Source organism: Anas acuta, chromosome 5 (assembly GCF_963932015.1).
Source record: "Anas acuta chromosome 5, bAnaAcu1.1, whole genome shotgun sequence".
NCBI lineage: Eukaryota > Metazoa > Chordata > Aves > Anseriformes > Anatidae > Anas > Anas acuta.
This window is the reverse complement of record NC_088983.1, coordinates 26,674,799-26,699,487: the sequence shown is the minus strand read 5'-3', so window position 1 is coordinate 26,699,487 and position 24,689 is coordinate 26,674,799. Positions and strand designations below refer to the sequence as shown.

Genomic DNA, 24,689 nt, shown 5'->3' with positions numbered 1-24,689 from the left:
TCCCTCAGAAGGAAAAGTCATCCTGCGCAAGAGGCAGCTCAGGCCATTTTGACCTTTCCTGTTGGCAGACAGATGCTGGAGAAGCTGCTTTCTAACAGGATGGTACAATGCACTTCTGAAAGCAGGATAACTACAAAGTTCCTCCATATGTGATAAACCACAGACTAGAAGAGTGAGGATCTCCTGAAAAGAAAAAGGGGCTTCTCATCAAATATTCAGAAATTTCAAGGAATGTTTCCCCTATTGTCTTATGTGCTCTTGCTTTCATTTAACAGGAATGAGGAAGGATAGCAAAGCATAGAAGGAGAAGCTAGATTTATTTGTCTTCTGTATGTAAGCATTTGTGCAAGCATCTACTCTGATCACTTCATCCATATTCTCATTAACCCAGAACATGGATGGAAACTTCTTGTTTATCCTGGTGCATCACTGAAGAAGTTTCTCTGCTCCTCTCCACCTCCCCTCAGAGGCATCTTGGAGTTCTTCAAAGCAAATGGGTTTTGGCATGCAAGTGGCTGGCCTTCAGCTACAGACTCAGAGCCCCGAATCATGTGAGCAAGATCTGTGCTCAGTCCTTGAGCATAGGCTGCTTCTTAGGCAACACTTTATTAGAGCAGTATCTGTGCACTGGGGCCACTTTTCAGACACTCTTAAATCACATAGCAATCCTATGTGGTAGATGTCATTAACTCATGGGTAGGCATAAAAAAAGAGAGATAATGAACTAACAGAGAGACAGGAGATTAGTGAAAGGTTTCCTGTGCAAAACTAGAACTGCATGGAAGAATCTGTCGTCCCAGTCCTTTCCTTTCATGCTCAATGAGTTCGGTTTGTAATCACCCCTCTTACCTCTGCCACTTTGCAGTTTCACAGAAAGGCCAAAGTCATCAGGATGAAGCCCATAATGAAGTGGGGGGGGGGAACAAGCCAAAAACCTTGCTGCCAAGGAAAAGCCCAATCCAGATGTTTTGGTAATTTCTCGCTTGCCTGTACTAAAAACAAACATAAAATTAACAAAAACAAACAAACAACACAGATACGCCCAAAATTCTGTGAAACAATTTCCACCTCTTCCTTTCCATCCAACCTCAGTGAATAACAAGCAGTCTTTTCACAACTTAGGACAGAGCCACCAAGCCACCTCCACATAGACCCGTGACAGTAGCCAGATGATTTCTTCCAAACTTCAGCTCCAGACAGAGCTTCAAAGAGTGTGAAAAGACCATTTCCAGTCACACTCCCAGAGCAGATTTGGGTTTGTATTGTGCTAGACCTGTGAAAAGCTCCTCAGAGAGCCAGCAGGAAGACAGAATGTATTTCAATGTGTTTCACAGTCACAAGGAAGCAGGTCAGTTCTGACAACTCCTGAAGTAATAATAACCGAGGCAGATTTATTGCATTGCTCTTTGGAGTCCTGTGAGACCTCCTATCACATTTAAGGACAGGATGTTATCAAAGCTGTAATCCCATTCCTCTGAGATATCCATGCCTGTAGCAGGCACACCGAGTGACTAAAACCTCAAAGCCATAGTCAAAGGATCTATTTTTCTTTCCATTCAGAGTAACCAAAGCCTTATGTATCTACCTCAAAGACTCAGAACCCACTGTTAGACAACCAAACTGGCTGACTTGACCTTCAGACCAACAGTTTCAAAAGCATTTGGAGCAGCTAGTGCCTGCTTTGTGACCACTTACAGCGGTCTATAACTGCAGAAAGAGCAGATCAACAGCCTAACTCAGTCAGCCTAAGCTTAAATAGCTGGAAATTGGGAAAACAGACGGAAGAGTTTCAGAGAACTCCATCTCTACAGTGTGAATTTGCCTTGGACCTTTTGAGAACCTCTCCTGGAGATGTGAAGTGCTCTAAAACAGGGCCCCCATCTCCTGTAGCATGGTGTGACACTCCCCTCTGCAGAGCTGCAAGGGTGATACAGCAAGAAAGCTACTTTGTACCTGGAGAGCTGAATTATCAGAGAAACACCACAACTGCTATATATCTTAGAAGTGTTTTTGACCACATAACTGATAGCTGGTAGTGTATCCGAATGCCTAACAAAATTTGTCTGGCTTTTAAAGAGCTTTTTTTTTTCCCTCTTCCTTCCAATCTGCTCCCAAAGCTGCCTCCAAAAGATACTAGCCTCCATCTTAAGAGAGATGCAAGTAAAATAGAGGTTCATTAGTTGCATCTGTTAAATCCCCAGCCGTTTTCCCTTGTTACAGGTGTTGATAAGTCTAGTCCACACTTGCTTTAGCTCTTACTTCTTATCCTCCCCAACAGCAGATGAATGAAGCAGCCAATGACAGAATTTGTTTAACTTCTCATCCTTCCCCAACCCCCTAACTAACCTCTGGCATTTTTCTGAAATGTGTACTCAGGTAATGGAACAGAACCTCTCCCCTTTCTGAGCAAGCCACGAACACGGCAAACTCCATTTTGCTTGATGAGAATGCAGCAGAGTCGCACAGAACTTACTGTTTTTCACTTGATAGAGATGCTTTATTTTTTCTAATTTTTAATCTTTTTACAGGGAAATGAGAAATTCTCATGCTAGCCCTATGACATGAAGTGAAAATTGCACACACAGAGATTTTTCTCCTTGCTGAACCATTCCTGGGTAAAGCAGCCTCTCTGGAAACAATAGCTGAAGCTTGAGGTTTCCACAGGGAAAACAGAACATCATGCTTGATTTAATGCTTTCTCAGGGGATTCACTCGTGCCAAAGTGCCTGTGTGGTTTATGTCAGAAGGGATACGTGATTCTCATGTGGATCCAGTGCTCCCTGGGAAGTAATTCTTTAGTACTGATGGAGCATAACAGAAGAGAACAGCCCTTGGATTGAAGAGCGCACCTGAGATCTATCCTCCATCAGGAGAAAACCAAAGGTGCACCTGACTCTGGGAGGGGAAGGACAAATATTAATATCCACATCTCTCCAATATAACCAAAAGCACTGACCAGGGGAAAAAAAAAAATAATCATTAAATTCTGCAGTCAGATAATGAGCAGAACAGGGTCAGCGCATCAAAAGTTGCGAGCAAAAATGTGAAATACAGAGTCTGACCTCTGAATCTTTTTAAAAATGTTTTTCATCCGTGAGATAATTCATACAAGCAACATATACAGGCAAATAATGCCTTGATCAGCATGCTCGATTGCAATCAGAGCAGTACCATCAGAAATTTGCCACCATCCTCTACTTTAAAGATAAATAAATAAGACGATCTTTCATAGCAACAAAGCTTGCAAGGTGAAAAAGCATTTGTCCTTGCCCTACTACTTGACACTAAGCTTCCCTTTGCTGTTCACAAAGCTGGAGGCTCTGTCCAGTGACAGAACTGCAAATACCATGATTTGGGGGTTAGAAATCTGTAGTGGATACATGAAACTCCACCCTATCTTCCTATAGGTGCAGTCTGCATGATCCAAAGAGACAGCACAGCCAAACCTGGCTCACGGTTACTTGCAATGGCTCTATAAGTAATAAACAGTAGGTGTTTCTTCCAGTAGCCATTTAGGATAAGATATGTAACCACTTCTATTTTGCAATTTAGAGTGATTGAGGGACTGAGAGCACTTGGCTGCTTGCTGCTTTTTATGAAGGAATTGTCTCAGAACTTACAGAAATAACGCAGAGACGGGGAGAAATAATGTACCTCATCACTCCTCACAACCCCACAACCTTGCAGTGATTTGCCAGTTTGTATAGGGAGGAAAAGCCCAGCTATAAAAGGGAGATTAGAGAAAGGTGCTGAAGCATAGCATAGGACTAGTAGCCTTCCCTGTCTGTACAACAAAAGAAAATGAAAAATCCCTCCCAATATAACAAATATCTGAATGACAATAGAGCTATGAGGTGACAATAGGAATCTTCCTCCTCAAGCATGAAAATACAAATACCTGAGATCAATGCAGTTTAAATTTGTTATTTGAGAAGCTATTGTGTTTTGCTTTGTTGTTTTGTTTTGTGTTTTTTTTTCCCTGCCTCCTTCATATAAACTGAGTCCAAAGTTAACAAGTAGACATGTAGAAAAAAAACAAAAACAAACAAAAGCAAAAAACTAACCTCAGTTTGAAAAGGAAAAGGAAAGAAATGGGTTCAGATTTCATTTGAGAGGAAATGAAGGAGCTTGTTCCAGAACTGACCTGGAAGCTGCAAACCATGGACAGACCATGGTCCAGCTGTCCATCTGCCCTAGGTATGGTTCCCAAACATTTAAATGGTAAGAAAGGAGAGCCGAGCTTTTGGATATATGCTACTACAAATCCATAAGCAATTCTAAAAGCATCCAAAGGACAACAGCTCATTGCAGAAAGCAGGAGAAAAAAAAAAAAAAAAAAAAGACGTTTTTCCCGTTTCTTGATACCCTTCTGTGCATTTGTATAACATCTGACATAGTGGGATCCCAGCATGATCGGGTTTTGTCCATAACACTGTAATGGCAATAATGGACTTGCTGAAATTAGTAAACTCATAACGACTTCAAAGGGCTTTGCCTGAAGGCAAAAAGCAGTTTCTGGAGCCTGTTTTTCTTCAAATTCTAACCTTTGCTTTCTGTACAAATATCATCTATGTGTACCTCTTCAAGACAGGTCACTTATGCAGACAGATGTCGGTGAAGGAAAGCAGGAGTGAAGGAGGATTTGTGTCATAGCAAAGCAGCATTTCTTGCTGACGACAATAAACGCAGCCCTCTCCAAATGGCCAGTAAGATCAAACCATCACCAAACAAATGCCATCTCAAAGAGAGAAGGCTGGAAGGATTTTCACTGGCATCTAGCTAGCATCTAAACACTCACTGGAAGTTTTGTCCAGAAATTCTACATCTTCAGCAAAAATCATACACAGAGTTATTGGCAAATGAACTCCGACTGCTCCTTCCTGCCATGCAACTCTGTCATTTACTCTCATTTCCCTTTTCTCCTTCCTTCCAGAACTTACATTACTTGTTGGAAATGTATCCCTTACTTGAGAAACAGGATTTTGTAACATCCACTCCCATCTCGGTGGGAAGGAAGAAGGGTATGGAAATCAATAGTAGTTAATTTGCTTGCATATGTTCACATTTTAGAAAGATGAGATACATCTGACAGGGAAGTGTGTATCATCGCACCGAGAACTCGAGAGATCGCCTAAGAATGAGTCTTGGATGTTAAGGTGGGATGGCATGTGAGATAAAAACTCTTTTACCATGCAGGAATTTTATGGAAGAAAGAAAGGGTTTCCTAAACAGGGATAGTGTTAGGAGACAGGACAGTCTCTTCCATGGACATGAGGGATTTTGTTTTCCAGGTGCCTTTTCTAGCCTTCTGGATCTGTTGCCTCCTTCCTAAACATCCAGTTATTATTAGATAGCACTTATTCCTGTTCAGCATTGACCCCTTTACTATCTTTTTTGTTTTGGATGTAGCTCAATGTGAAGAGAGAGAGTGACTACAACACTGAGATTGCTGGCAGAGAAGATACTGACTTTATTCATATTTGATGGTTGGATCAATGATGGAGAAAACAAAACAAAATGAACAAACAAACAAAAAAGCAGGACTTATGTAAAAATCTGCAGATGCTGGTTAGCTTATTTAAAAAAATAAAGGAAAGGGTTGGTGTTGATATGCATTAGCAGAGAAAATCTGCCTGCCTTTACTGCAGGCAGGGAGCTGAGCTTTCACACTTGTCATTTCAGCACTGTGCCCCTGTATTACAGTCATATAAAAAATCCCTATAATAACTAAGAAACACAAACCTCTGTATTTTACAAATAACAATCTGCAGACCCGAAGTGAATACAAGGATGTAATTCACTCTAGGATTTCTGCAGCTGTTAATAAATCACTCAGGCTGCACTCTGGCAGCTTATGACATCAGCAGAAGCCCTCAAGTGAATTACAGCCACTAATTTACCCAGAGGAGGCCATCTATCATCTATTATTGACCATCTGTTACTGAGAATATGTACATTTTGGATAAATTAATAAGGTTCTGATAGAAACGGTCTTTAATTTTATTCGGTTCTTACATTCATTTGTGATGTTTAACTTCGGGTTTGTAATCATCAGTGAAAACTGCGTTGTGACACTGCTCAGAGTTTGGGGAGGCACAGTGACCAGTATTTAAGGCCACTCTCCTGCGTGGATGTCAGTGGAAGGGACTGATCCTCTTAAAGATGTCACAGGAAGATATTTACTTGCTCGGCGTAGAAAAGGAGCACGTTCTTAGTGTGCCCATGCCAACACAAAAGCGCCCATCCGCTGCTTGCTGTGGTGCCTGCAGTTTGAAGCCTGTTACCCTTTGTACAACATCATCCCTTCCAAACAGTAAAAACAGCAGCTATAGGACATCTGCTTGCTGCAAACAGCAGATAAAATATTACCTAAATTGAAAGATCAGGCTCCTTACACCTGCCCAGTTACTTTGGCTCCTTCTTTGTATTCCTTTCTATTTCCTCGTGCCTCTGCTTCCCTGGGTGTCATTGCTGTGCCCTTAAAACCAGCAGAATTGACCATATGGAGCTGGGTACGGTATATTCAGCTTAAAATTACAACAGGACATATAGCACTTACAAGACGTGGTTTTATTTTTAAAAGGGAAGGTTGCTGTCAATGCTTTGGCAAACTTTGAGATTTCAGCGTAGGGCACATGTGATATAGAGGAGTGCTTCTGGGCGGTGAAACTGAGACCTTCAGAGTAATGGAGAAGGTGGGGTCAAACTGCCCACGGGAGACAGCTTGGGGCACGTCAGGGTAATAGAGACTTCAGTGCTGGCTCAGAAGAGTAATGCTGCCGGTTATTTAGTATTCAGCATGCTCTGCTCCCAGATACTCCGTGCGATGCTCCAAGGCCTGCTAAGGAGCCAGAACATATAGGACAACCTGGCTCTGTTATTGGCACATTAACACTCCCAGATGCCCATTTCCAAAAACGCTTACACTGGGGCTATGCAGAAGTACCACAGAACAAAAGTAAGGGAAAGGAAAAAAATAGAAAGAAAAAAAAAAAAAAAGCCTATGTGGCTGAGTTAAACTGTAAAGTGGTAAATGGACTTTTCAATTGGGATATGTTTGTGCTCCTCAAAATTACCCACTGCTACAGTCTTCAGCAGGATCTGATCAAGAGCTGTATGTTTTTCAGCAGCAGCTGATTTTGGCTTTATATTGCTGGAAAGGTTTTGTTGCAGTGGCTGTTCTTCGTGGAGAGGGAAAGACTGAAGTCCTCACTCAGAAACTGCAGCTGAGGGCCGAGGTTTGGACCCCTGCGATGCCCCAAGAAACTGCAACACAGCAGCCTCCACGCATGCCTCGAATCCAAAGTTTGTTTCATTGCCCAAAAGACATAGTTCTACAAAACTCTTCATCACATAAAGATTTTAATAACTACAGATTTTCAGTAAAAACTGGACGCTTTCCAATTTTTTGCTACATTAGGAGCGTAGCGCCATAGTGCCTATGGGATGTCGAAAATGCAAAAGCTCCTATTCCCAAAGTGAGACGATCTACAGAATCAGCAAAGAGCAAATGCAGTTCCTTTTAAATTTTATAACAGTAACAATTTAGGAATACTACTTTGGGAAATAAAAAACACCGATTCTTGCCAATGCACACTGAAATAAACTCATCTGTTGCCTGGCATATGCTCTAAATCTTTCAGTCCTCTGTTATCAGGAGAAAATTATCGAGCAGAAGTCACAAAATTGCCATGTGACTGAAATATTGAGTAACGTGACTGATAGAAATTTTTACTCCTGCAAAAAATAATGCCTTTGTCACAGTCCTTTGATAATTAATAAGAAAACAATACAAGTTTTAGATTTGAGTCCCTTCACATTCTGGTGAGGATTAAGCCTATTATGGTAGCATTCATTTAGGAAGTGAAATCAACACTGAAACTATTGATGGGTTTTTGAGAATAAATTTCTGAAATTAAATTTATTTAGAGTTAGTCACCACATATCTATGGTTTTTCAGGAAAAAAAAAAAAATGCAGTCAAAATTGTTTAACATAGTAAACTTAGTAAGGTATGCTCTCAGGCTTTGACCACCTGATTTCCTTATTTCAAGGCCAGTATTTTGTGTAATAGAATGGAAGAACTACAATGGGAAAATGCTAAAAAGTAGGGGGAAAAATAATCTAATGGAAAAGTGTCTTTTTTTTTTTTTAACTTTTGTAATTGCTACCTGAAGAGCAGAAGAAATAAGTTTTATATAAATGTATTCTGAAAAAGCATCCTTTCGGACTCAGCCAGGGTGTTGTTGTCAGACCACTGGCTGGAGTCCATAGTAAATAAGTTTTTTTTGTGTGCCCTGCTGCAGCTACACCCGCTGCTGGAGCTATGGCAAACCCTTGTCGCCACCAGGACCGAAGCTGGCATCTTCCCGTCCGGCAATATCTGAGCTCGGGAGATGGCTGTAGTCATTCCCGTAAACACACCGAACAAGCTGATGCACCTATAAAACAATATTCAAATATTGTTACTAATACTATCGGTGGCACTGCTTGTGGCCCTGTTAACAGCCGATTCTGGCCTGAAGTAAATATTCCAGGGGTTTATAATTCAGGTGTAAAAATCTGTGCTAATCTAGTTTAACAACTCAGCCCAAATCTCAGCTTCAGAAGTCATTTCTCGTTACTGCAGTAAAATCAATGTATTTAAAATGTGTTTTGTTGGAATACACAACATTCCCAGATATCGTATGGCTTGGGTAATTAAAGCAGAATTAACCCCAGTTCTAATGTGAAATTACATTTTATTTAAAATCTTTAGTTCCCTACTAAGGATAATACCAGAAGACAACCGAGGAATTGATATTCCTGGCAAATAGCTGTGGAAAGTCGCCGTGTGGTGAATCTGCTCCTTCCCCACAAGCGTTGATGGCACCTTACAATGAACTCAGCCTAAAAGGCTTCTGGTAAACTTATAAAAATAAAACACATCGGAGAACAAGAACCGCAACGGGCGCATCGTATGTCAAGAAACACAAAGGACAACTCCGTACTTTAAGGATGTAACAAAACTTCTCAACTTCGAGCAGAAAACATTTGACTTTTCCACCTCCTGCCAGGGGACAATGGTTGGCAGCACGGCGTTTCCCCTGGCATAGATTTAACCGAGCACCCAACAGAAACACGTTTTGGGCTGGCAGGAGGTGCCGAGGTGTCCCCGCTGCAGCTTTTCCCGGCGCAGAGGCGCCTTTTGTTCCTGCCGGGGGGCGCCCCCGCACCGCCCCCGGCCCCTCAGCAGCCCGGCGGCCGCCGCCTCCCCGCCGGGGCCATTTTTAAATGGCCCTGCGAGGACGCGGAAGAGGGAAGCAGGTGCCCGATGCTCCCCGAAGGGGTTGTCCCAAGCGGGACAGGGCGGATTATCCCCCGCACAGCCTCCCCCGAGCCCTCGGGGCTGAGGAAGAAGCGTTCAGACACGGGGGGCTCAGCGCGGTCCCCGCCCGACCCCGGCTCTGCCCGCCCCAGCCCCACACTGAGGGGACGCCTCGCATTTAAAGGGCAGCCCGCGCGGAGGGATCCCTCCGCCGGGACTTCTTTCCTCACACGGCCGGGCCGCCCCAGACCTCGTTTCCTACCCCCCCCCCCCAACAGATCCCTGCGCTGCCTGCACGGCGCCGCCATGGGGGCTGCGAGCCGCGCCGAGCCTCCTCCGGGGGCTCGCTGGATGGCGGCGTGAGGGAGAGGAGGAGAAAGAGGAGGAGGAGGAAGAGGCGGCGCAGGTTGAGAGAAGGCGAGGTTTATTTCGAGCGCCGTATCCTTCCGCCAGGCGCAAGGCGGCCGCGGTGTCCCTCCGCCGCCGGCACCACACGGGCAGGCGGCGTCTCCCCGGCCGGGGCGAGGAGGTCGCGGGCTGCGCGGCGGAAAGAAGAAGAAGGAAAACTTCGCAGCGCCGCGGCTCGCCTCGACCGCCGGAGCGGCGGAGAGAGGGCTCCCCGCGGAGAGAAGGAGAAGCGGCAGCAGGGGGGAGCGGCGGCGGCCCGGCCTCGCCGCCGCCCCGCGGGGGCTCCGTGAGGGAGCCCGGGGGACTCTTTTTCGCGGGGGCCGGCGGAAGGATCCGGCGGCGGCTCTCGCCATCGCCTCCCCCCTGCATCGCTCGCCCCTCGGCGCCGCCATCTTGGATTTTAATCCGCCATTTTTTTCCTCCCCCCACTCGGAATTATTTTTTTACCATTATCGCCGCTTTTTTTTTTTTTTCTCCTCCTGATTTTTCCCTCCTCCCCCTCCTCCTTTCTCGCCGGCTCTCCTCTTTTTCTCCCCCACCTTCCTCCTTTTTTTTTTTTTTTTTTTTTTTTTTTTTCCTCCCCCCCCCTCCTTTCTCGCTCTTTTCCCTTTTGATGATTCATTTTTTCCCCCCGGCGGAGGCTGGGGCAGCACCGGCGGCGGGGGCACCCCAGCGCGGTGGGCGGCCGGGAGGTGAGTGACGGGGGGGGGGGGGCGAGATGGCGGCCGGAGACCCCCGGGGCCCTGCGAGCAGGGGGCTGGGGGGGGGGGGGGGCTGTGGGCTGGGGGGTTTGGGGGGGAAGCTGTGGGGTGGGGGGGGTGTGGGGTGGAGTATGGGGTGTGGGGTGAAGGGGGGGGTGTGGGGGGTGAGGGGGGAGGTGTGGGTTTGGGGGATGGGGGGGTAAAGAGGGGGGTGTGGGGAGGGTGAGGGAGGGGTGTGGGGGTGAGGGGGGGGCTGTGGGGTTAAGGGGAGGGGTGTGGGGTTAGGGAGGTTTAGGGTTAAGGAGGGCTGGGGTTAGGTGTGGGGGCTGTGGGGTTAAGGGGGTTAATGAGGGGACTGGGGTTAAGGGGGGGGCTAAAAGGGGGCTGTGGGGTTAAGGGGGTTAATGAGGGGACTGGGGTTAAGGGGGGGGTTAAGAGGGGGCTGTGGGGTTGGGGTAGGAGGTGTGGGGTTAGGGGGGCTGTGGGGTGGAGGAGGGGGTTAATGGGGGCGCTGGGGTTAAGGAGGGGCTAAGAGGGGAGCGGTGGAGTTAAGGGGGGGGTGCGGGGTTAGGGGTGCGTGGGGTTGAGGGGGTGGCTGCGGGGTCAGGGGGGCTGTGGGGTTCCGGGGGGCCTGGAGTGGCGCTGCGGGGCCGCTGGGGGCCGGGGGGCGGCCGCAGGCGGGGCCGGGCCCTAGGGGGCAGCAGGGGAACGGGGAGCGGCTCCCAGCCCTGCCCGGCCCTCCCCGGCCCGCAGCCTCCTGGCCGGGCACCCTCCGGGCCGGGGGGGCCGTTTGGGGCCGGGCCCTGCCGCTCCCGAGCCCGTCGTGGAGCCGGGAAAGGCGGAGCGGGGACCCCGGGCGGCCCCGGCACGGCCACTGGGAGGGGCTGCGGCACGGGGTAAGGGGATCCAGCACGGGACAGCACGCAGGAGGTGGTCTTGGGGTGGGAACCCCAGGGCAGTGGGAGCCTTTAATCGACCAGGCCAACGCTTGTCAGAGAGGTATCAGTCGGTACGAAGCCGTGCCCATCTCGGGAGGCCTGTCGCTGAAGCATCCTTTGCTGCTTTCGTTTCAAAGGAACTTTTCCTTTGCTTAAGGCACTGAAGTGGCACCGTGTGAGGAGCTCAGAAAGATGTCAGTAAGATCGAGTGAGCACATCAGGCTCACTCGGTTGAAAAATAAGATATTTTTTTTTGTTTACCTTTGTGCTGTTGTGTTTCTGGAGCCCGGCAGAGACACACAAACTAGCTCCGCGTTACGCCCGGCCGAGCTGGACAATAAGACCCGCTTAAAGCCCTGTGTCAGTGCTGCCCATTCAGTGGCCGTGCAGCAGAGGTGCCTGCACCTGCTGGCAGCACCAGCGCGGCTCCTGCAGCTCCCTCTGGCCCCGCTGGCGCTGCCCCGCAGCAGGACTACAGCTCCCAGCGTCCTCCTGGCGGGGAGCAGCGGCCCCGGCGCAGCGGGCGGCAGGTAGGGTGCTCCCGGGCTGAGCAGCGAACCCAGTGCTGGGTTTGGGCAGCTCAGAGAAGGATTTGGGAGCAGAATGAGCTGAGTGCTGCTCACCGCCTCCCCACACCGTCCTCGTGTCCTGCGAGCAGCTCGCTGCTGGAGTTGGGGCTCTGCCGGTCCCTGCTCAGCTGTTGTGCCGCTGTTAGGCTGCTGTGAAGTGCTCGTGGCAGCCAGCTTGTGCCCACTGTGGCCTTGGCTGAATGCATTTGGCTCATTAAGCCAGCAGAAGGGACCTGCTCCTGCCTGCTGGGTTAACGAGGTGGAGCCCTTCAGGGTGCTTGGTGTTGGCTTGCTGCAGACTGAGCTTCACTCAGGTTCACCCCAAAGAGGCACCGTGGTGGTAGAGGTGAGAGGGGAGAAGAAGCAGGAGCTGCTGAAGCCCTGCTGTCCGTTCGTTCCCTCTCTGCCTCTTTATACTGGCACGCTGTTCCTTCTGTGCCCGCCTTGTAACTGGATTAGTTTCCAAACTGGTAGGCAAAAATCTTGTGGCTGTGAAAGAACGGGCACAGGAGAAGGTGGAACGTGTAGACAGAGCTGTTGGGGAAGGACTGGAGCCCAGTTTGGGGTCAGTTTTGAATCCATGTCCTGTCACAAACCTGCAGCCCGGAGCTGCAGCTCTCCAAGCGTTTGAGTCGTCCTGAGTGAGTTTTACTGTGGTCCTGGAGCCTCCAGTGCCATGTCTGAGCCACGTCCCGTGCTGCCCTGAGCCAGTTCTGAGAACCAACTAGTTGAAATGCTACGGGAAAAGCAAATGTTCTTCTTGTGTTTTAATTTGCTGAACAGCTCCATGCCAGGGGCAAGCAAAGTCTAAAGTGGGTGTGGGATCAGGTGGCCAAAGGCAGCAGCGCAGCAGCAGGGTTGCAGGAGCTGCTGCCTGGGTGCTTGTGACACCCCTGAGGAGCTGCAGCCTCAGCTCCTGGATCCCTGAGGTGCTTTGGGACCGCCTGAGCTTTCTGTAAGATACAGCTTGGGCTCCAGAGATCTGTGGGACATAAACCAAATCTCTGCTTCTTCTGTGGCCTTCTATGGTTGCAGAGACCTCTGCTCCGTGGCCAGATCAGCTTTGGCTTATTACCCTTAACAGCAGGTTGTGGTGTCATGCATGGCACTGTGCTCCCGTTGGAAGCGACGCTGGGCCCTTTGTGAGCCAGCAGAAAGGGGGGCACAGAGAGCTGCTGGCCTCTCAAAGGTGGTAACAGAAATCAGGTGTCAGAAAGCTGTAAGAACGACTTGAAGCTATGGGAGGTTTTTATTCAGCTCAGCTTTTGCCCAGAGGCTTTCTCTCATATCCCCCAACCTGAATACTTTGAGTAGTGCTCATCTTCTGTTGCCCAGGTGAGGCGGTCGCAGTGAAACATCTACAGCCTGGGGACCCCCCAGAGAAACTGACGGCGTGTTCTGGCTCTGCCTCCTGAATGCACAGGTCTGCTCCTCTTCTAGAGCTCCCAGCAAGGGAACGTCCCCCCTCTCTTGCTCTCACTGATTTGTCCAGAGAAGCAGGAGATGTGCTCAGTGGGTCGTTTTTGTTTGCAGCCTGCATGTGCTTTAGCTGCTGTCTTCTTGAGGAAGGCTTTTTGCAGCTCTAAGTACAAAATGACTGGGTCAGGTACCAGCGCTTACCCTGCCTGCCTGTGCACTGGAGGGGAGGACCCTGCCTGTTTGGGAACCTGGTGGACCAGATCCCCCGTTTCTGCTCAGAACTGTCCCTGTCCTTTAAGTAATAAGGATTTATATGCAAAAGCTGTGTTATGGAAGACTAAAGTAAATGATAGCTGAATTTCTTAGGGTCACTGATCTGTACGTTTGTATGGTGTAGGGTTTAGTGATTGGGTGATTTTGTGCAGCTGTGCTTTTTCTCTTTTCCCTCCCAACAAGCATTACTGACTGGATAGATAGCACAGCCTGGAGCTCGGGAGGATCAGCCAGCCTTTGAAGTCTATTTTAACAGTCACAGAACTATTTTACTCAAATGCATGGAGACTTACTCCGTTTTCTACTGTACAAAGCCTTTCATATGCAATACAAACCAGAAGCATTCTCATTAGTCAGCCTCAGAAACACTTGTGGCAGCAGCTGCCTTCGGGAGGGCCTGCTAAGCAGTGGCAGGGTGAGCGTGCTTCAGGTGCTTCCCGGTGAGGCTGAAACAAAATAATGCTTGGGAAATGTGTTGGCAGGTTCAAGAGACTGAACATCAGGTGAAGGAAAGTGGGTTTCTGTTCTGGAAGCACTGAGGTGCTCCGTGAGAGGGACAGCTGAGCTTGGGGAAATAGTAAAGCTACAGCAGGAGGAAGTGTAAAAAGCAGCAGAGTTACAAGAAGGAGGAGGAGGAGGGGTAAAGGGTTAAAACAGTGGGGATGTTTCCATCGAATTAATGTTGCTTGGAAGCTGGGATTGTGCTGGGGGCTGTAAAAGCGTGTGTAAATCCGTCCGGTCGGTGAGCTGTGCCTGGGGTGAGACATTCGGCGGCAGAGCCCTTCCTTCCCCAGGACTGCAGGAGTGCGGAGGTGCAGGTGGGCTCCAGGCAGAGCTGCTTGCTTGAGCAGGGAGGTGGATTTCCTCTCTTCCTCTTCTCCCTTTGTCCCTAAAGGGCCTGTCAGTCGGTGTGAGCCTGACGGGGCAAGCAAGTCACGGCTGAGGCTGTTAGAGGGTCTCCCAGTGGTGATCAGTGGGCATCTCTCACTCTCTCGCTCGGTTCTCTCTGGGCACAAGGAGCCGTGATGCTGGCTGTGAAGGAGCCTCTGCTGGTGCCATCTCCTGAAAGCAGCATCTGTGTGCTGGCGGAAGGGGAGCAGGGGCAGCAGACACACTGGGGTGCCTGAAGTTCTTCGTTTGGCCAGCGTTGGAAAATAAGAGGCAGCAGTCAGTGGAGACAGAAGTTTCCTTGCTCACCCGGCTGCTAGGCTCAAACGAAGAATGGGTTTTCCTGAGGATTTTTGCTGGGCTTCACTGAGTTACTCGCTGGTTTTGCTGCGGGGGAGACTTCTGGTGTCACCTCTGTAAATACATTCTGCAGCAGAAGCAAATATTTATTTTTCCTAATGCTCAGTGTGGTGTGAGTGCTCTTCTGTAGCCGTGGTCCTTCTTACCTTGCTGTCGTACTTCCCTTTGCCACCTCGTGTTTCGACAGAAGCGTCTTGCTGCAGATAGCAGCTGCCCTCCTAAAGCCGTGCATCATCTTCAGAAGCGGGTTTCCTTCTCCATGCAGCAGCCACTTTTTTTTCCTCGCTCGAGTGCAGCTCCCATACTTGGTAGCTGCCAGTCAGCTGCTGCCTCGTGCCAGTGTTGGTGTGCGGGGGGCTTCGTGCTGCCCCTGGGTTGCCTGCGGCTCCTTAGCTGCAGCGCTCTGCCATGCCAGGGCTTGCTCCTGGTCACAAAGAGCGAGCTTGAGTTTGGTAGAGGTCTGTAGCAGTTTGGTTTAATGCTCTTTATTACCGTGGCTACTAACACGGAGCACCAGGATTTAATTGGCATATGCAGACCTGTTCAGTCAGTGGGTTGAGGAGCAGAGAGAGTGAAAGGTAGGGGTTGCTTTATCAGGTAGATCTTCCCAGAGCAGCTGTATTCAGAAGAAGTTCAGGTGGCGAGAAGTTTTATTTTCCTTGCTAACGTATCTGTGTGTATGTATTTATCTTCAGGTAAAAGCCAACCCCTTCTGTCACTGGCAGCGAGAAAATTCCTCATCCACTGAACTCCTCTTATTTTCCTCTCCACATTGAGGCAGTAGCTCGGCTGCTTTGTCCTCGGTCTACTCCCGTTGCACTTGGTCAATAACATTCCTGTTCTGTGACAAGTTGTGAAAGCTCCTGAAACCTGTAAACCTCCGGGTGGTGGCTCTAGTGAGACGTTGGAGGCAATGCAGCTGTTAAGGCTCCACTGTTAATGGCTCAGGTTTCTGAATCTTTTAATTAACTTGGAGTTACTTGTGATCTGGCCATAAATATTGCTGTGGCTTTAAGGAGCCTGAACACATCGGTGCCCAGCAGAAGTCCAGTATTTTGCCAGCCTTGGCTGATTAAAAGCAGAGCTCCTACAGGAGATGCTGTTTCAAAACGTCTGGTAGTTTCTGATGAATTTCTTCCACTGGATTTAAGTGGGGTTGTTCCCTGATGACATGTGCTGAGCGTAGACAGCTTGAGCACTAATGCTGTTGGAGTTTTGTTAATAATAAAAAAGGCACAATTCCTTTGTGCCAAAACTGCAAAGAGGAGAATGACTTTAAACCAAGTAAATGGATCAAATGCATAAATGCAATTGTAAAATTGTGCAGATCACCATTAGACTTTTTTTCCCTGCGAGTTATGGACAGTTATAGACACAGCCATGTACAAAAGCATTGGTAGCTTTCTTCTATGATAATTACTTATGCAAAAGGTATTCAGCCTGCAGGCGAAAACTAGCGTGTGCTGTGCTGGCTGTTCCTATGCTGTACGTTTAATGCTCCGCTTGTGACCCCACGTAACACAGCTGGCTCAATGGGCCAGCGATGTGTTGGTGGGTGGGTGGGTGGTTTTGTTGCCTGGACCAGTAACTAAAATAGCTGCCGGGGTCCTCTAGATCATCACTGAAGATTTTTTGAACTCTAATTCTTCAATGAGGTTGTAACATCTTTCCCCCACCTCCATTCCAAAAATGCTGCCAGCTTTCTGTGTTTTTTAATATCTCACTGCTTTTTAGGGGATGTTTGTATAATGTCATTTGTAGCTGTAGAGTTCAAAGCAGGTTACGTTACATTGATTAGGAAATCTAATCTTAATTGGAGGTATATGTAAAAGTGACATTTTAGAGTCAGACACTTTGTATGTGACATTTGTGGAGTCACATAGCTGTGTATTTGTGTGTGTCTCAGTATAATTACATAGGGGGTGTGTGTCTCTCTCTGTATAGATGTTGCCTTTAATTTATCAGCTTTAGGATTCCGTCTTTGCTTCTAGATGTGGTAGTAAGTTGTAGGACAGAAGTTCACCCATGGGTGTCTGTATTTGTGACAGTTTCCCGTACCAGTGCTAATCAACTACTTTTCATTCTTCCTAATGCAAATACAGCTCACTCTTTTTTTTTGGTGGTGTTAAAAGTTGCGTCTTGGAAACAGGTCTCCCAGGAAGTTCTAATTATGATTATCTTTTTTCTTCCAGTAGGAATCGGAACTGAAATTATTCATCCACTTCTCCGAGCCTTTTGAAAAGAGACTAAATGCAACTGGGTCAGGCTGTCTGGGGGAATGAAGTGGCTGGGAGAATCCAAGAACATGGTGGTGAATGGCAGGAGAAGTGGAAGCAAGTCGTCTAATGACCACGCACAGAATCAGACCAAATTGCAGCATACAGGAAAGGAGAATCCGAAGACTGGCAAAAATGGAGTCGAGAGAAGATCAAACAGATGTACGTACACATTTGTGCAGTTTATTGTTCTTTGTGGCTCTTCCTTCAATTTGCAAGTCAGCTTCTGTCAGATCTTAATTCGCAAAGGAGGTGTGCAGTCAGCATGAAGCTCTCACCAGAAGTATGAAGTAGGTTTGTATGTGTTGGATGTAGTAACTAATTTCAGGAATATGGATCTCTTCAGATCAGTTCAAAAGTTAAGTGAGAGTAATTGTATTTTGCACATAACCAGTTCAGAATTTACATACATGATGGGCACTAGCTGAGACCTAGTGTGATTGGAAGTAGATAAGATCCCATTTGAGTTACGAGCCCAACTCTTAGTGAATGTGCATGTAGAAGTACACCCTGTTTTCAGGGAGGTTACGTGTATCAATAATAGCTATGAAACCATTTTAAGGACCATGGATTTTTATTTTTTGCTGTTGACTTGGGGTGAAGAACAAAATACGAAGTTGGACTAAACCCTTGATTCGGGTTTTAGGACAATCTAGTTTAAACTTTCATGGCTTTGTCACACCTATAGACCTGAATAGAGTTGGGTATGATTGGGTTGCTTACTCTGGAGAGTTGCTTGCAATTGGGGAGGTGGAGAGAGCAGGAAACCAAAATAAAAGACACATAAAATGTATTCTAAAATACTCTCCTTGCTGTCAGCTATATTAACCAGCAAAAGCAAGAGTGAGAAATTTAACTGTGCTCCTGTTTCTTCAGAAATTCTATTATCTTCAGGGTGGTTTCTGTTGTTGTTTCTGTTTTATTTTGTTTTTTTAACCTGCAACCTGCAGTTGCTCCTCACTCACCCCCCTGTAGCTGAGTTTTAGAACGTTCCATAAATGATATCTGCTTTATGCTTTCTTGTTTGCAGGTAGCGGTGCTTCAGGATTTGAGGGTCAAAGTCGTTATGTGCCTTCCTCTGGAATGTCTGCCAAGGAACTGTGTGAAAACGATGACCTAGCAACTAGCTTGGTTCTTGATCCCTATTTAGGTTTTCAGACACACAAAATGAATACTAGGTAACTTGTCTTTATTTTCCTAGAAGAGAAATGGTGCTCTGATTACATCAATTAAGATGATAACTGTGGAATTTCCTGCATGTTTACAAAAGTCTGAAAAATGATAATGTGCAAGTGGCTTCAGCCTTTGAAGTGGTGCTGCCTTTGAGACTGGAACTCAGAGCTCTGTAGCGGTGTGGGTTTGTACCGCTGATGTAGGTCGTCCTATCAGCCTTAAAAACAGCTTCTGCTGTGGAACAGAATGTTAATAGACATTGTTTTCTGGCTTAAACAGTTAACTAATCCTAAGTTTTAAACCTTTTGTCATTTCAAAAAACACTTCAGAGATCAGAGTTATTGTTTGGGGAGTGTATTTTCTATTTATTTCATGGGTTAGTTTTTGTTTGTTTGTTTTTAACTTGTCCAAGATCTCAAGATTTACTTCTGAGCACTCCAGTGTTGGTGCCACTTGATCTCAAGTTGTTGCAGATCCATGCTGAAGAAATGCTGCTCAGATATGTCTGTATATGGAAGACAAATTATCGTGCACACTGGGAGCCTGTTTATCAGAATTGCAAATGCTTTTGCATTGTCATGCACCTGTATGAATACTCCTGCCTAAATTCAGTGTGGACCTGTAGTTTAGTTGTTGCATGCTTCTTCCTGTTCTGCAGACGTACCACCAATTAGAAGTGTGCTCTGTAGATACCCATTAAGCTTTTGTTTGCACAAAAGATTTGTATTGGCAGCTTAATGAAGAAGCTGTATACAAATAAGTTTCTAAGGACAGGAACTATGTGCTTCTAACTGTACAAATAAATGGGGGAACCTTGGTCTGAGCTGGGGTTTCCAGGCAGCACACCATGAAAAGCAGGCTTCTCAACCCTCACAACTGTTGCTGTGGATGTTTTTAAAGAAGAACCTGTGCATAACCAGAGTATCAGTTGCGTAGATTTTGTGTGTATGTAACAAGGTGATCGTTCGACAAATGAATGCTAGATTAACTGGCGTTCTCACATAACGTAAATGGTCGCTGGTATAAACCGACCTCGCAAATTCTACATGAAATTGCGTCTGTGTGGGTCTAGTAACTGTAAAGACTTGCTACAGAGAGATTTTTCTTTTTCCATGGAGTGTGCAACATTCATCTTTAAGAGGAATCCTGGCAGTCTCCCTGGTCTTTCCGTGCTGTTGGTCACAATAGATGTCCACATTTGGTAGATGCTCAGTTGTTGTCGTATCTTTGTGTTTCCAGCAGTTAATTGAGCTAAATATATATGCTCAAAACCACATTTTTGTTTGTCTTTGTTGCATGAGTGGTAGTCTAAAACTTTATAGAAGTAGTTCATACTTTTGCTTTTCCCTAAAAAAGGGAATTCTGTATTGTTCAATAGCTGGAGAGGCTGCTTTTTAAAATATTATTGTTTCTACAGATGTTTTCAACACAAAGAATACTTTTTGAATTATTAATTTGAAAGAAAAGACTACACAAAGGCTATCACCATGTATTTCTTCTTTCTCAGACCTGGAGAACAGTTACAGGCAGTCGTCAAAGCCAGTAATTAATAATCTTGGAGTGCTGTGGGAAATGCTTAGGTGAGGCTTACAACTTCCATCAGAAACTCATCTTCTCAACTCTTTCTTAATGTCCAGTTGAGAGGGTTTCTGTTATTGTTATTGCAGTGAATTAAAATAAAGATATCAGCATAGTTCTCGTTTGCCTTTTGGTGCAGCGATGACTTCTGCTTATTATAGCTACGTATCTTGGATTATCTTTGTTCTGTCTAATAAGCTGCAGTCTTTCTACAACTGTGGAGATTGCTTGTTGCCATATAACTCTGAGGGGAGGTTGGGGAAAGAATATGAAAAGTCTAGACCAACTGCAAAATATCTGTACCCGAATACTGAGTTTGTAAAGTTCTCTGGTTTTGCCAGGAGTATGTTGGTCAGAGAAGAAACGTATACAATTCTAGGAAAATATCTAGATGATTACTGGAAACTCTTTCTTCTCTTCTGGTTTACCATCTTCTTTATACTGATGCAGTAGTAGAGTGGTGACGAGAACCTGACCGCATTTTTTTGTTTGTTTGTTTGTTTTGTTTTTTTCCCCCGAGGCAATAAAATGAAGGTCCCCAATTCCGTCTTGGGAATTGGGCTGTTAGCTTTGTAAGCTGTCAAGTCAGTAATGTCTGGAAGAGCTGAAAGCTAGTTCTCAAAAGATTTAGGTTGGATCCCCACCTGAATTTGTCCAGTGTTTCACTGAAATCTTTTCTTGCCACCAAGGATTTGACAGACTGCATAAAAGGTATCTGGAAATGTCTTTAGAAGCTTTACCTAAAAGTTACTTTATTATTTTTTTTTTCATCATCTTGGATTTCCAAGAGAAAAGCAGATCTGTTTCTAGAGCTTCTGGCCCTCTTTACAGGCCATCTGCTCATCTTCCTCATATTGGTAGCTCATATCTCAGCAAAAGTGCAGGTTAGTAGTTTTTTGTTTGTTTGTTTGTTTGTTTTTTTAAAAAATATAGTAAGAATTACCTTGTCAAATGTAGATATTCCAAGAGATTTTGTCGTTTCTTGTACAACTCATGTGAAAGCAGACAAAGGCTATCCTGTGTGTATCATTAATACGGTTTGTATGCGTGTTCTGTTTGAAAAAACAAAACCCATTTGTTGTTTTGCAAACTATTCTTTTCTGGTTTTAAGATTGTCAAACACTAGGGATTAAAACTGACAATTGGAAAAAGTGACTTGTTGCTTATCTTACCAGTGCTGTACTCAGTTGCTTTTCCCCAGGCTGAGGCTGGGTCCCGAAGTTGCATGCGTCGATTGCTAATCCACCTTGTAACAGATTGCCTAGTGTCAGTATTAAAATCTTAAGCAAGTCTCTTGATCATACTGCTGCTCTTACTTGTCCCTGTTCTTTCCTGGTACCCTCAAACTTCAGCATCGTGCTGGGGATCACTGAAAGCAATTCCAGCGTCTTAAGTTTCCTGGCAATTGAGGAAGTCAAACCCATCACAGCCTGTTTCAGGAGAAGTTAGGGGTGTTTCTGAGCTCTGTGCTGCTGCTTTGAGTGAAGTTACAAACTGGTGGTTTTGTCTGACGAAGGAGCAAGCTTTAAGAACAATTGTTTTCCTGAGCAAAGGTGAGAAGGCGTGTTTGGGGATGGTGTAGTGGAAGCTGCTTTCTCTCCAGAGCGCAGTGTAAGCAGTTGGTCATTCCTGAGCTCGACAGGATGTGCCACTCTGCCCCTTGGAGTCCCTGTGGCAATAAAGGCAAGAAGGGCAGAGCAGATCCATATCGCTTACACCACAGGTCTGTGCTGAATCTCTTCTCTTCAGCTTACGGCAAGCTAATAATTAAAGGAGTCAAGAGTCATCTTGACTGAATGGAGTTTAGAGGTAGAAAAAGTTATTTGGCACCTGCTGAGGGAGGTGGCACGGCCATTTGTAGTTTGTTTTTGGCGTTGTGGCACTGTGGAGATGTTGTGTTAGAGGCACACGGCTCCTTTATGCAGTGATACGCTTTTTCATTCTGAAGTTTGTACATTCTTCAGACACCGTTGTCTGTATACTTACTGCCAAAAATGATTTTGACTTCGGTGTAAATTCCGTCTTCCCTATTTCTATTTTGTACTTTACTGAATTCAGTAAAGTTGTCTAACTTGCTCCTGGTTCTCTTCCTCCTCTCTCCTCCCTTCCAAAGACAGTGACACGTTGGAATTAGCTGCTCTGCTGCTGCTGACTGTTTTGGACCTAAAAAAACAAACAAAGCTACTCTTGCGTGTTTTTTCTAGTTGCACCTTTAGCTGCACTGCATTAAGAAGTGCTCTGTTTCCAGAGGATGGAGAGGCTTACACACAGTAGTCAAGCTGACTGTTAAGTTAAATTTGCTGTGTGGAGTGGCAGGGTAAGAATGACGGGACGTGGGCTCTCCCTGCTGTGTTGTGTCCCCAGCATTTATTGAAAAATGCTTTTATTTGCCAGCTATATTAAGAAGAATGGGTTTTTGTGGCTGCTGGAATTTTTGTTACTTCTGTCTAGGCTGTATTTGGGCTTTGACCACAGTGGTATGTGCAAGAAATTTTAAGTAAAGCAGATTATCATTAAAAAATGTGATCTTGAACTTTGGCCTTGAAAGAATATGGCATTTTTTTTTTCTGATAACAGCACTGGCAGTTAAACGTGGAACAACTCGGGGGGGAATGTTAACTAAAAAACTGTTTCCACTTGGATTATAAACAGATTCTTTTCAGCTCTTGTTATACTGTCTTGAAATGTTCAACAGCCCTGCAGTGCTAGCTTTTTGCTGAATCTCTGGAATTAGCTAAACAGTAATTTGCTGTCTTTCTACAGCCACTGAAGTAAAATACCTATCAGGGGCTTGTTGATGAGAGAGGCCAGTGGGATGCTGTGTTTTGATAAATTCACTCTTCCTGGCGTTCCCAGTCAGCATTTAAGAGTTAGGCCTAGCAGTAAAACTCTTTGCCATGCGGTGGTGCTGTCAGATACACACATTACATGGGATTCTATTGCGGAACCCTCTCAGGTCCTGTTATCCTTTTTGTTCAGACTCACTGCTGTCAGTGACTGAGGAAGGTACTGTGCTTCTGAACTTACCAGAACCTCTCCTTTAACTTCCTTTATAGGCAAGCATCTCACTGACCTTTGGCTTTATACCTTGGAGTTTCAAGATTCTTTTAAGTATTCCCGAGGTAAGAGAAACTTAAGAGAGAGAAAGAGCTTTGCTTCACCAAGCCATTTTCCTATGTCTTGCTTGTTGAGACAGCCTCGGTTTGGCCCTTAACTGGGATAAGATCATCCTCTAGCTGGTTTGAAAATTGCAGTAGCCTAAGGGTATTTTTTTGATCTTGGTGACTAGAGAAAAATAAATATTTCCTATGGAAATTTAAAGTTTTCTATTCTGCAGCTTGTAAGGATCCTGGGATAGCTGAGTTTGTCGTTCCTAGCTTACTTCTAACAGCCAGACTGTTTTGCAGCAGACTCCATCCATGGTCTGTGAGACTTGGTCCCTGAAGCTGTTTGTAGGATAGCTCAAGGAGTGGTCAGGTTCAAAGAGCATCTTGTCCAGTTTCCACGATGGAATCTTATACAGGTGCTATTCATGGGAGCAAGCCAGAAGTTCGGATCAGCATAATTCAGGCTTCAGTTGGCTCTCTGTTCAGAGACAGGGGTGTCTTGTTTTGTTGGGAGTTTTGGGATTGTCGTTTGTGCTTTTTTGTGTTCTATGTCTCTCTTTCTCTTTGAAGTACTCTCCCATTTTACTGACACACAAAAGCCTTTTTAGGTATGTTTTTTTTATATACATTTAGCTGCAGTGTCTCTTTAGGATCTCTTTGTGGTGTTGGTAAACAGTCATGTAGATGCTTCCAGTAGATAAATAGATTGTTAATGTCATGTGTGCATGAGGAAGCCCTGTTACACCAAAATTGTAGCACTTAAAATAGTTTCTCATAACTAGTTGGCTTCCTTGTAGGTAGTGCTGGGAAAGACTAATGAATAAACTGCTATTTCATAATGCTCCTTGGAGAAGTCAAGTCTCTCTATTAAATACAGCAGGCCCTCGGGTTCTTAAGGAAGATAAAGGTTTTAGGCTTTCTTGGCACGTCGGCTTCCGTAGTGTCTCAAATCGGCAGGTCCCTTTTCCAGTCTATATGGCGATAGCCACTTGAAAGTACCGGGGCTTTCGTGTGGAATCAGCCTCGCAGTGTTCTCCACTAGCTCAGACTTTGTGCTTTCAGTGCAGTTACATGTGCTGGTGAGCAGTGAAAAGCTCGCTACCTCAAGGTACAAAACGGCATCCTGTTGCACTGAGTTTTGGGAACCCTTGAAGTGAGATGCTCTACATCATGTTGCTGGTTTCCAGTCTCTTTCCACGTACCTTTGGACACTTCTGTTGCTTGCTTGGACACCTTTTTGTCTTCAATTTTGACTTCACTGTTCCTGCTTGCCAGGAATGATAATGCATGAGTTAAGGCTAGTCTAGTAAAGGAATTCTCCTAGTGGTGTGGAATGACCAAAAAAAAAAAAAAAAACCTGCAGAAACACGTGCTGAATGTGATTGGTAGAGGTATGCAGGATTGGTGCCTGGTTCTGAGCTACTTATGGTAAGTAGTTCAGGCGAGGTGTCTAGTCAGCCTCTGAGAACAATATGTTGTGGAAGAAAGGAAATAAGAGAGCCACTTTGGGACTATTAGATGTGCTTCTAATCCCTAGAAAACATCGGCTGTAGATTATTTTTCTGTAGGTGTGTTGAGAGACACTGTTTAAGCTTTGCATCTGCTTTTATTTTTTTTTTCTTCCTGGGAGTTAAGATGCTTCTTTCTTTAGCCAGCTTGAACCAAAATGCTGCTTAATGTATTATTGTGTCTA

At 45.9% G+C, this 24,689-nt stretch overlaps 1 protein-coding gene across 3 annotated transcripts in view; it reads left to right on the top strand.

The window, feature by feature from the left end:
• Positions 1-9,602: 9,602 nt before the first annotated feature.
• KMT5B (lysine methyltransferase 5B) overlaps positions 9,603-24,689 on the top strand; it is a 28,775-nt gene continuing 13,688 nt past the window's right edge. The window contains exons 1-3 of one of the 3 annotated variants that reach the window (XM_068683369.1): positions 9,603-10,406; positions 17,058-17,300; positions 18,169-18,316. In XM_068683369.1, coding sequence (XP_068539470.1) covers positions 17,141-17,300; positions 18,169-18,316 — 308 coding nt within the window. In that variant the 5' untranslated portion in view covers positions 9,603-10,406; positions 17,058-17,140. Of the gene's footprint in view, positions 10,407-17,054; positions 17,301-18,168; positions 18,317-24,689 lie in introns of those variants that run through there. The other 2 variants (XM_068683368.1, XM_068683371.1) reach the window with 2 other exon arrangements.